Raw genomic sequence first — 12,335 nt, forward strand, 5'->3', positions numbered from 1 at the left:
TCATATCCACTTAACGGAATTATGAGAAAAAAAAATGAAAATTTAAGAGCTACCGCTTCAAAACCTCTGCGTGGCCGAAACTTCCAACATTGCCTCAAGGGTGTTCTTGAGTTGTTCTTTGATCAACACACATACACTCCGTTAATCCTCAGCAAATTGAAGTTCTGAGTGTGTCTAAAGGTTAATTACCGTAGTTCTGCTAGCATGTGTCAATGAGAAGACGTCTTGGTAATGTTGAAAGATCAAGAAAAAAAAGAGTGCAAGTACATTTTGGATTTTGAGAGAGATCGTTTTTTGTAAAAGGTGCATGGTGGTTTTTTGCGCGAGAAATTCGAGGTAACCTCGTCTCGTAAACGCATTTTTCCATGGAATTTTTCCACGGAAGCATTGCTGTGCAATTTGATCTATAGGATATAGCGTATGTAGATCAAATTACCTAAGCATTTTTTTCAACTCTTGGTCACTATTGTTGCAAGAAAATCTGCTCCGATATTAATATTGAGGTCTAGTCATCTGCGTCGTTTTTGTTGATTTCCTGTGTTTCTTTAATGGGTCTTAGATTTACGCTGCCATAAAACATATCGCTACTACTACACTGACCTCAATTAGTCGATTCAATAACAATTAATTATCGTCTGGCATCTTCTATGATTTCACTATGATGTACAGTAATATCTAGTAACGAGATCATGTCATCGCGTTATCGCCGTCGTTTGATGACCGCCGGCGACGACGTCGGCGGCAGTGCGCCGGAGCTGCGTTGCCCCGCCCATTGCCGTTGTCCCGCCCATTGGCGCAGCTGCAACGACTTCGGCTCCACCCGCTCGTCGTCGTCATCGTCATCGAAACGACGCATCGAATACCCGGTTTCACTCGCAAAGTTCATCATGTCCGACAACGGTACTACGGAAAGTCCAGCTTCTACACCACCACCACCACCATCATCTCAAGCTCCATCGACACCATCGGTGAGTCCTTCAGAACTCTCCGTGGCAGAATATTCAGGGGAAATTCCAGAGAAAAGTGTCTATACCCAAGAAAATAGAACATTTCCGTGTCTTCTTTTGCCCTCATCACTCACTGCTGCCTTTACTCAATAAGGAAATAGCCTATTACCTGCTGCAGAATGCTCGAAAAGATTTCGCCGTTCTCAGTCATTCTGGCTTAGGCGTTGGCGAGAAAAAGAAAGTAGAAAAAGTATTAGGTGGAAAACTTCCGGAATATCCAGTAAGCTCCCAAATTTCATTTTTCCCATGTATTGGCTAGACGAAAATGAAATAAAGCAAAAGTTAGCTGATCTTATGCAACTCAAGTATTTGACTAAAAGTACATGCTTTTGAGAGGGATTTATTCCCTACCTTACCATAAGAAGTAGTATCTGGTTAACAATCAGTGAATAACTGAATAGATCAGAAGTGTGGTCACTAAAACTTTCCTACAAATTCGTTTTAAAAATAAAACACGGGAGAATAGCGGTATGGTCACGAAAAATTTACTAGGAATTCGTTTAAAAAGTAGAATACGACAGATAGCGGTTACATTGATTAGAGAAAAGAGTTAAGGAGTGAATTTAACTCCTAGAGAAAAATTTTTCAATTACACTCCTCTTCACTTTCCCCATAAAAGTTGTCTAATTGTCTCAAATATCCAGTATTATATTTTTGCAATAAGAGCTCAAACGATTATTTGGCGAAATGCACCACGAAGCACGTTTGATTACGTTTTTATGGTCATTCTTGTCACTGCTAGCACACAGCTGAGCGTCCCTGACCTAACAATTGGTCGTATTACAAGTGCAGGCCCTATTTGAGTTCCTATTCCCCTTAAAAATTAAACTCACTAACAGTAAATTTTTAGAGAGGAGTTAAATTTGGAAAAAAATAAATTGACTCTGCTGTTCACTTTAAAGAGCAAACTTTGGACTCACTAGAAGCAGATTTTTAGCTACGAATCAAATTTGTGAAAAAAAAAAATCATTTCGAGAGTGATCCTTGGCGTCGAATTAAGTTTAGAAAAAAATAAATAGAGCTCCTCCCCTACCTTAAAAATGAACTTTAAACTTAAAAACAGCCTATGTTTAACGACAACTTAGATTTTTGAAAAAAATTATGTTGAGAGTAATTTTTAGAGGTGAGCAAATTTTTCAAAAAAATTACATTGTGTTCCCATTCAACTTGAAAGAACTAAGTCATTACAAGCGACGATTTTTAGCGACAAGCTAAATTTTTTATAGAAAAAATTTCTCAAGCTTTCATATATAGAACACTGAGATTTGCATCGGTTATCGTTCTCAGATATTTTCCTGAAATTCAATATCTCATCAACAATCGGATAAAAACCCGATGATATTAAGTCGGTGCTCGCATTTCATTATGATGATATTAAATTGCACACCGAGTGCATACGTATCCTAAAGGAGAAGCATTGTTCTTTATGGATGCGAGCGACTTAACCGCGAAATGATATGCAGCAGTAAATTGACACTTGTTGACATAGAGATCTCATCGTCAGTTTTTTTTTCACCCTCCGTTTTTTTTCTCTTCAAAGAAGAAATCCTGACGTGACCCATAATGATCGGCTTCTATCCTTCTATGAAATCTTTGGTATCCTCTTTTTTTTCTCGCGTAAAGATCTAAATCTGCAAAAAAAAAATCTGCGTAATCGAGGACCGATAACGATCTTGGAATTTGGAGTTTTTAGGGGAAGCGTGGGAGTGGAAATTAGAGCAGACTAGTCTTCGTGCGTTTCGTTTACCAACCGTTTCCATTTACCATCCAGAAATAGAAAGTCTTCTGTTTCTGGATGCTAAATGGAAGCAGCACCGAATGTTCACAGATGTCGGCATTTACTCAAAGAAGACAAAGGCATTCGCACTTGAATGATTCTGTGTTCCCATCGGAAAACGATCGTAACAAAAAAAAAAAGAAAAGAAAGAGAAAGTGTCCTGCCAAGTGAATTCTACAACCAAATTTCTGCGCAAATATTTCTAGACTTCAAATAATTTTCGCTTAACATTGGATGTTAAGGAAAAAATTGTTTTTGCGCGCAGAATACCTCATTTGTTTTTATACACAGGGTTTTTAAGTATACAATTTCAGAAAAAAAAATCCAATCACTGTGTTTATTTATTTGTTTATTTTGGGGACCGCTAAGTGTGCTATTCAAAAAAAAAGTTATATAAGTGTATGTATCAGAAAAAATGATAATGGAAGTGTTTCTTTATGGGAATAACTGTTTTCGTTTGCTAATTTCTCTTAAAAACCTGAATACTGCACTGGCAAAATTGTTCAGTATTATTTTTAAATTTTGAAAAATTCTATGACGCCAACAGAATACGTCAAATAGGTCCAATTTCAAGAGTTTTCATTTCTAAGATTTTTTTCCATTTTCTATTTCTAGCTTTCAACATCATTTTCCTGTCATTAAAAGTACCTCAAAAAAAAATTAGCTCTCAATGAAAAAAAAAATAATTTGCAAAATGATTCCCTGTCAATGTCGCATCATAATGAAATGTCGCAAAATGTTGTGCAAAACCTTAGCGAAATTCTAGTGTGCCCTATTTCATCTTGTTTTTTTTCCTGTTTTATGGCACAACTGTAGGTGTTTTTTAAATAAATAAACAAATAAATAAATAATATCGAATTGGATATTGGATTTGTGGTTGAAGTGGATGTTAGGGGAAGAATCTGGCATACATACATAGGCGCTATGTCTATTCGACAGAAATGATGTATTTCTCCTGAAATTGGTCGCTCGATTCGAAGGTCGTCGTGGTCGTCGACGGACGGACGATTTTTCGCCTCCTCCTCATGAGAGCAATGAGTCATTCTCATCTCTGAATCGCCCTTCTTTCTTCGTCTTTTGCGTCATTTTCATCGATTTCTATATTTCTCCACGCTCAATCCAGCGGCAGCAGCAGTAGCAGCACTCAATTTGCATCCATGACCTCTTTTCGATATGCAAATAGGTGGTTGAGTAGAGAAGTGGGGAGATACGGCGGACATTAATGGAGCTGTTCAACTCGAACAAAGAACAAAATCGCGCTTACAAGCTTTAGAAAAAAGTGGGTCCTACGGGGAAAAAATAGCAATACACGTACTAGATCCATGGAGCACACACCCGGACACCCGCACACACTTCATTATGATCATGTTCAACTAGGCGTATTCCGAAGCCGGAGCAATACTGCCGGACATAACATCGTCCCTCGGGGTTAGAACGCAGAACCCGTGAAATATCCGGCTTTTTTCGGCGGAAAATACTTTTTTTTTACTGCCATTTCTCATCTAAAACGGGTTTTCTTTTTCATCTCGTATTTTAGGATGAACACATCAGAATCTCAATTCTGAATAGAAAAACTTGTTCTAAAATAAACAAGGCGTGAAAACCTCCCTAATTCCCCGCGATTTTCTTCAAATTACACAAAATGACACGACGTAAACGACATTTGTTTACTTTAACATTCACATAGCTCCTTCTATCGTTTTCAGAATCGCTTCACTTTGAGCTACAACTAAAGCGCTTAGGAAAACGTATAGTCGATCTAATCTAGGTTAATTCATCAGGATTTTGAACGAAAAAAAAATAATAATAAACCAAAACGATGTCAATTCGCAAATCCGTTGTTCATTCGAGGAAAACATCCATTTCGATAGCAATAAATTTAAAACGCTAATTTTTTTTTTGGTAGGCTTTGACGTCTGAAATATTCGCTATTTCAAAAGAGATTCATTATTCCTCAAGGGACGTGTGGTTTGGCGATTCATCAAACACGTTCAAGAGAACTTTGCCGAAAACCGCATGTATTCTCATGACGACGTCATGCGCTTGAACTAACGACAGAATCCATCAAAAATTCCCCACAAACTTCAATGACCCAGGGGATTTTGTTGGCGCCACAGAGCCGTTTTGAATCGCTGTACTTCTACGGCGTCAGCGGAAGCGCTTTATTGGAAATGCAGCCGTTTTACGTTCGCTCTTTGATGATTACAAGCAACATTTAATAGAGGAGAAGTAGGGGAAAAAATCTCTGGGACCATTTTTAATCCACAAATATAGCATTCGTGGATCTCTCGTCAATGTTAAAGATGAACGCTACTGTTGTTTATTACTGGTCCTCTTTGTTGCCAGACAGTACATACATCCTTAAGTAAGACTTTTAGGACAAATAAATGAGCCTCTTTCAGGGCGAATGAACAGAGAGGTCAAAAATTAGGACAAGTCTTCCTAGTAAGAAAAAAGCAACTGACAGATTCTTACTTGAAATTTGAAGTTTGTGTCAAAAAAAAAATTGGAGAAATTCTTCTTGGAGTTTCTCGAACAAAAATTAGAAAATATTCTAGAATTTTCTATCTTAGGTTAAACGTAACTGAGGTTGAGTACAGTTCAATTTTATTAATAGAAGTTCTTTTGTCACGAATTGGTTAAGAAATTCAAAGGGAAGCATATACTCAGCATATATTCATATACTAAATTATGTTTGACGAGATAACTGTCGATTTTCAAAACAGATGAATTTTTCCTGCTATTTATGCGAAACATGCAACCAATACATTTTAAAAAATTAACAAAAAGTCCTAAAATGTAAAAATAAGCAAGTAGTTAAGTAGTTCTTCTAATTTTTTCTAGATCAAAACAAGATAACAAGATTTGCTACGTATGCTTGATGCTTTTTATATAATATTAAAATCCTTTATTATTTGTTTGCACCTAAAGTTGTCCATTATTTAGGTTACCTTACAAAATACTAACTGTTTCCAATAGAAAATAAAAATCGAGAAAAACGCAACATAATTAGACCAAGTTTTGGTATCCTTGGTTCTGCAATTTTCGACTAAACACAAAAAAAAAAACATCTGCACCATTTCCTGACAAGCAAATTCTTTTACCGGTGCTCAAATACTGTGCAGATACATATGTTCATACATATGTGCAAATTTTAGAGCTAATGATGCGGAAACATCTGCTCATGGGACGTTGACGAGAAAAAAAATGCGTGCATTATTTTGTAACCGAGTTCGTCTAGTCTAGAACTAACTCCTTTGGCGGCAATTATAAATGCGCCAAACGATGCAACGCCGCGGAAGTCTCTTCTATATGCCTTAGGCAAACATTACGCTTACGCTATGCGATGTGCTAATAAGGCTTTAGTACGAGAAATCGTTGACGGACATCGAATACTTTGAGCGGGGATGAAAACCAGAGCATTTTTCTCCTCGATAGATCCGAAAAAAAAAAATCCGTTCAAAGATTATCTGCCTTCTGGTCCGCTACCGTTTCCAAAAAAAAGCGGACAATTTGTACCCAAACAATTCTATGCAAGGATTTTTATAAAAAGTGGACCAGCTTTTTATAAAAATGATCCATGCGACAAAAAAAAACTATGTAGCCTTTCTGCAACGAAAATTATCCACTTATTGGTCTTGCCGAGGTCAAAAACCGCTATGGCCGTAGTCCAAAACCTGCTTCGCCGTCAACACCTGGCCCTTCACTCCTTCTTTTTTTTTTGCCGAAACGCTACTTACGAATGCATTTCACGTCATTTTCTGACTATTGTCGTCAAATACGTGAAACCTAGGAAACGCTAATCAATGTTGCAACGGTTCGGTTAGCACGGAAGCAGAAGAAGTAGTTTGTTCACATTAACCTTTCCAGTTGGGCACATTTTTTCATACAAATAACGTTAGTGGCTGAGGAGAATTAGAAAACATGACCCGCTTTCCATTTATTTCCGGAAATTCCCCGAAGACTTTCTCACAAACCTCAATTCTCATCAATACTCGACCAGTTTTAGACAGCGAGGTTGAGGAAAAGTTCCAAACGGAACTATAACCAACCATTGAGTGGCGTTTTAGCGGCTCATCGAGCTTCCGCCTGCACCAATGTCATCCGCTGTGTCGCTTGATGTACAACAACTAGAATTAGGCTTTCAGTAAACAACACAAATATGCTCCAATCAACAAAAACACTCTAAACAATGGATGGGATTCAAAAATAGACCGGAAGCGTTCACAAATGCTCACAATTGTGTAGCATTGGAGCTAAATGGGTGGAAAGAGATTTGAATGCAGTGTATCGAAGCCATCCCTTTAGTAATTTACAGCATTGAATCTATGTTTAGTTCGAAAAGGAAAATATTTGTAGAAAAACACTGATTAATTAATAATTATAATAAAAGTTTTGTAATTTTAATAGTATCCATTAATTAATTATTAATAACTAAATAATTAACCATTGATAACAGTAATTTTGTCGAATTCTAGAAAACATTTTAGAAAAAAAAACTACCGCTACGAGAAGCTCCACAGACTTTTAGGATGTGTAGACCTACAGAGTTGTAGTCGCAGCACTTATGTTTACCCGGGGAGCCGCGTCGCATGCGAACGAAATATTTCATTTCTATTCAGCCGCTGAGATATGTTCACTATGGGCCTCAAAATCTGTATCTTCCTTATTTACTAGCAGTTTTTTCTTTTGTTCGATGAAAATCGCTACAATATATAGTAAAGGCCAAGAGGCACATAGTTCATTGTATATGAGCAAATTTGCATCTTTTTCCCACGCTAAAACAAAATCTTAGATAATGTGTACGGCAATTACCCCTTTCAATGGATTTCTCACCTGTTCTATGAAAATACAAAGAACATAAGAGGCACGGTACCCAAAAATAAGGAGATATTAGAGGTGGACAGCTCTTCCAAACGTTCAATCCAACATGTATCCGGGACGCCTGACACAAAAAGAAATATTTGTTTTTTCTTACGAATAAAATCTGCACTTGCGGCGGCTGCACTTTTTTTCCTTGATTTACTACTGTTTTATTTGATCAGCCTTCGTTTTCAGCATCAAACCAACACACGTGATCGTCTATTTGGATCTGAAGTATCAAAACCATCACCGAAAAAGGTAATATCTTGTTATACTAAAGTAAAAGTTCTGGAAACAACGTCAATACGCATCTATATCGTTATAATTTGGCCGTAGTCATAATAGACGTATTTTTTAAATATTAACTCTCAGAACTTTTCATCAAACTAAACTTTTCTAGTATATGTTCAGGAATGAACAACAACAACAACAAAACATGAACGACTAACTTCTCATCAAATTAATTTCATTAAGATCTAATTTTCTAATTTTCTTAAAATCTGTAGTTGTAGTGAATCTGTAGTTCACTTACGAATATGCAATAATACCTCCGAACCAATCACGATTACAGATCAACCCCACCTTTAAATCGTCAATTTTCGATTCGGCTCCGCCCACATCACCACAGCGAACCCCAAAGAAAACTATTCCATCACTTGGTGAGTGTTTATCGAAATCCATGTTTTCTATCCAAAAAAAAAAACGCTGCGACGCATAATTCATTAACAATAACTCTTGTCCCGCCGTTTTTTTTTCTTATTCATGAAACTGAGCCATAACGACCACTTCGATGGGTCCGCAATGGCAGCATGTCCGATGGGTGTGGCTTATTCGAGCACGAAAATTGGATCGCAAATGAGCGTGTTTCCGTCATCATCAGAGAATGCGCACAAACTAAACGCGGGGAATTGTTCGGCTATATAGGGGATTAATCGGAGTGCAACGCGTAAACATAGCAAGTTATTTTTAACCACTTAAGAATTTAACTCTTTAGTAATCCAAAAGCATTCATGACGTCACAGCTCTAGTATTCGCTTTTTCTCTTGTTTTATAAAGGTTATGTTATTCCCTCCAGAGATCACACAGTCTCGTTCAACATCTGGTTAATTGTCCACACGTCCTCTCTAAGACTGTATCCAGAAAATGACTGTAATCCATGCAAAATTTATACCAATTTTTGGTGATATTATCTCAGAAATTAGTAAGAAAATAGATTTTCAGCTGAATCCACTTCCAGAGACCCAGAAATTCGCTCTAGATACTCGTTCTGAACTCTATCTTCGCAGATCAAAGGGATTTTCCAAGGTTTTCTGCACCGAATTCAAAAGAATTCAAAAGAACTTTGAGTTCAGTTTTTTTATCTACTGCGCATAACATACATGTGGAGCAAAGACCACACATCCCGGTGGTCTAAATGGTCATTTCCGAATCCACTTAGGCGAAATAAAAAGGAAAGACGTTCGATGACAAGCACAAAATCTCCGCCTAATTTAATGTGAAGAAGCAATGATGTCCGTAGCAGCCACCAAAAGAGCAATTTTCATTTCTGTTTCTAAATAGGCGTGGCTTATTTGGGCTCAAGTTATAGGCGATTTTCGATAATACATGCGTTAAATTCCACTATTTGAAAACTTCTAAACGTACACCGTATTTTTTACAAACGAGTTAAATTTGTGCACCAAAACAAAGAAGACGAGTGATGAACGACTGCGGCGGAGGTTCAAAGAATCAAGCGATTTTAGCTGTGGACATTCGTAAACATTCAAATCCCACTCTAATCCTGGCCGTTGTGACAACTTCAAAATTCCCTTCACTGGTCAAAACGACATGAAGCACGATGTACCTGCGTAAGCGGCTGCGCTCGAAGCGGTGCGATGAAGCGTAGCGGTTAGGATCGAGTGAGGACCATTCTTGGCCGCACTCGATCCCACTTCGATTCCAACCGATTTCTTCACTGTCCCGCTTCGAACGCAGCCGCTTACGTTACTGCACCGTGCTTCATGTCGTTTTGACCCGACTATTCAGGCCGTCACTAATTACACCTCATAACTCGCCCTCCTGCTTTCTTCGCATTCCGCCAGCGACACTATCGACCTACGACCGACCCTACGAACTTCTTAGTGAACACTATGGCTACTTCAAGCACATAGTTTGGCATTTCAGGAGTGCCACTATCACCACCAGAATTCGATAACAAGTGCATGTTTGAAAAGCGTGGAATTCCTCTCTTTTGGACAACTAATCCAACAGAAAAACGAACAATGCCCTTTAGTTTTAGTAAGGACGAGAAAAAGCTAGCTGTTGCCTTCGGAAAAATGAGATCGGAGGAATTTGTGGTTAAACGTACTTTTAACAACAAATTTCCTTTTCCAGAAGTTCCAAAACAAAAAAAAAAAGAAAACAATCATAGCGTAGATCCCACATATCCTAATTCCTTCATTTACATGCAGCAAAACGTGAGGATTAAAGATCAAGCATTCTGCATTTCTGCAGCTGTTCACCAACTAAACCCCATTTCTGCAAAAAAAATATCATTTGTGTGGCGATGTACACTAGATAAAGCATATATGGAGGAAGACGAATACTAGTGAGATCTTTTCGGGAGAAAAAGTGTGGAAAATAATATAATGAAAATAATGGATATGATGACATACAAGAGGAATTCACTATAAAATTAAATCAACTTCCCTTTAAAGTCTTAGAGCCCTTCTTACCTTCAATACAATGACCCAGTATAAATTTTATTTCCTTCATTTCCCAAAACGGAATTCAGGTTCTTTTACCAAACCATACGAATAGCCCGATTGCTGCTTTTCCTTGAGTAATCTTCCATTTTTCCTTCTTTTTTTCTAATAGTTAAGAAGCCTTCATTGTGTTCTGGACCATTAAATAGTTCAATTATTCAAAAACTAACCGGCACTGGGCTTTTCCCGTGGTCAAGCTTAAGAATGTTGGATTGACTAAGCACAATTTGGAATCATAATTAGGTAAAACGAAAGCTATTCACTTCACGAAACAAACCCAATAAATTTGTTTACATGAAATAGATGGAAACTAAACGATTCTCAATGGAAACCATTAGCACTTCCTATTTGTTTCATTTCGATTGCACTGGAAACAAATAACTAAATGGTATTGCCAACAAAAATCTCTTCTGATCTTTTGTTCTCAATCCTTCCGCAACTTTCCCAAATTTGATTCAAAATCACTTGCGCAGATTGTGCACTGCTAGAATGCATGACTCTTCCAATAAGGACCATCTAATTAACGCCGTAATGACGTGAAATTCATCCAAATGCGTGAGTCAGCGCATTTCGATAGGTTCAATTTTGGCGTAATTGCCTAGTAGCAACGCAAAAGTCTTAATTTCCATACTGAGAGAACAGTAGACATTACTAGAAACGGAACGGAAGAAAATCGCTTGGGAACCTACCGCAATTTCAGTTTTTCGCAGTCATATGTTCTCCTCAGTTGATGTTCGGTCGCTTAGAACTTATCGAAAGTTGCTTGTTTCCTGTAATTGCACTACATTGCTATTATTCTAGGCAAGCAAACTCGTAACGTAAAGCAAATAAAGTGAATCTAAATAAAACTACTGACCATAGCTACTTTTCCACCCACTACCACTAATATCCACAAATTCGGAAAATATTCTTACTGTTGGTACCATTTAAGAATTACCCATTGAATGAAACCTTTTTGGACAAGCTTACCTTGCTTCAGTCATCCTGAATGCGCATCAGATTCTCCTCTAAAGTTTGAGAATGATTTGCGTCTACAGAATTGCACTGAACGTTTGTTTTAATGTACCAGAAACCTCCTTCTGACGCACATCGCTCTATTCCTTCGTCTTCAGCTTTCGTTTGTAGAATATACGACGTTTTATTGACTTCCATAAATCTCATCAGCTACAACTAACCAACTGAACTCGGTCGGTCACGCAATTTCGTAGACTCGTCCAGCTTATAGGAGCAACGATGAGTCAGTGTTGACACTAATGACTTGCGAAATGTCGCTCATTCAGATGGTTTGCATGTCGGCACACTAGAGTTGAACGCAGTACAAAGTTGTCTTTCTTCTTGCGGATGTTGCGAAAGCTTAAACGACGAAAAAAATGCACAATTCCAATAATAGTACTACGAACATACTTTGAAGACGTTAACTTTCAGCACGAAACCCTATCACCGGTGAAGTGAAGCAAACAGCACCACAACAGCAAATCAGTGTCTGATCTCAACAGTTGCTGATGATCCGACGACGCAAATACCGCCTATGCCTACCGCTACCGTAATCCACGCATCGTCCGTCTCATTGATATCTTCTTCTTCCGGCTTCTTTTTCTTTTCTGTTGCAAATCAAATAAGATTATGAGGACAACACAAGAACTGACCCTTTCGGCTATAATGACGGCTTTATTTTGACGAGCTAATCCAATTACAGTACGCCCAACGCGCCTCACATATTGCGCCTCGTTAATAATATTTTCATTGTGTTACAGGATTATTTCTCAAGTATTATTTTTGAATATGTAATAAACGTTCTGGTGATGATAAAAACAAATCGTGTCAGGACCAAATATTTTCAATATCATCATTAAAAATGATGAGAACACACTTCAGCCGACATAATTCATACTTAATTCCTTAGTTCACAAACTAGCAAGTGATCAGTGAAGTCTAATAGAGAAA

General features: G+C 37.8%; 1 protein-coding gene across 1 annotated transcript; it reads left to right on the forward strand.

The window, feature by feature from the left end:
- Positions 1-689: 689 nt before the first annotated feature.
- RB195_008801 (uncharacterized protein) lies at positions 690-11,878 on the forward strand (the record flags this gene model as incomplete). Its single annotated transcript, XM_064195481.1, has 4 exons — positions 690-968; positions 7,843-7,905; positions 8,219-8,306; positions 11,817-11,878. The coding sequence occupies 4 exons, from the start codon at positions 690-692 to the stop codon at positions 11,876-11,878; spliced, it is 492 nt and encodes a 163-aa protein (XP_064046626.1).
- Positions 11,879-12,335: the final 457 nt, after the last annotated feature.

Source organism: Necator americanus, chromosome III (genome assembly GCF_031761385.1).
Source record: "Necator americanus strain Aroian chromosome III, whole genome shotgun sequence".
Lineage (NCBI taxonomy): Eukaryota > Metazoa > Nematoda > Chromadorea > Rhabditida > Ancylostomatidae > Necator > Necator americanus.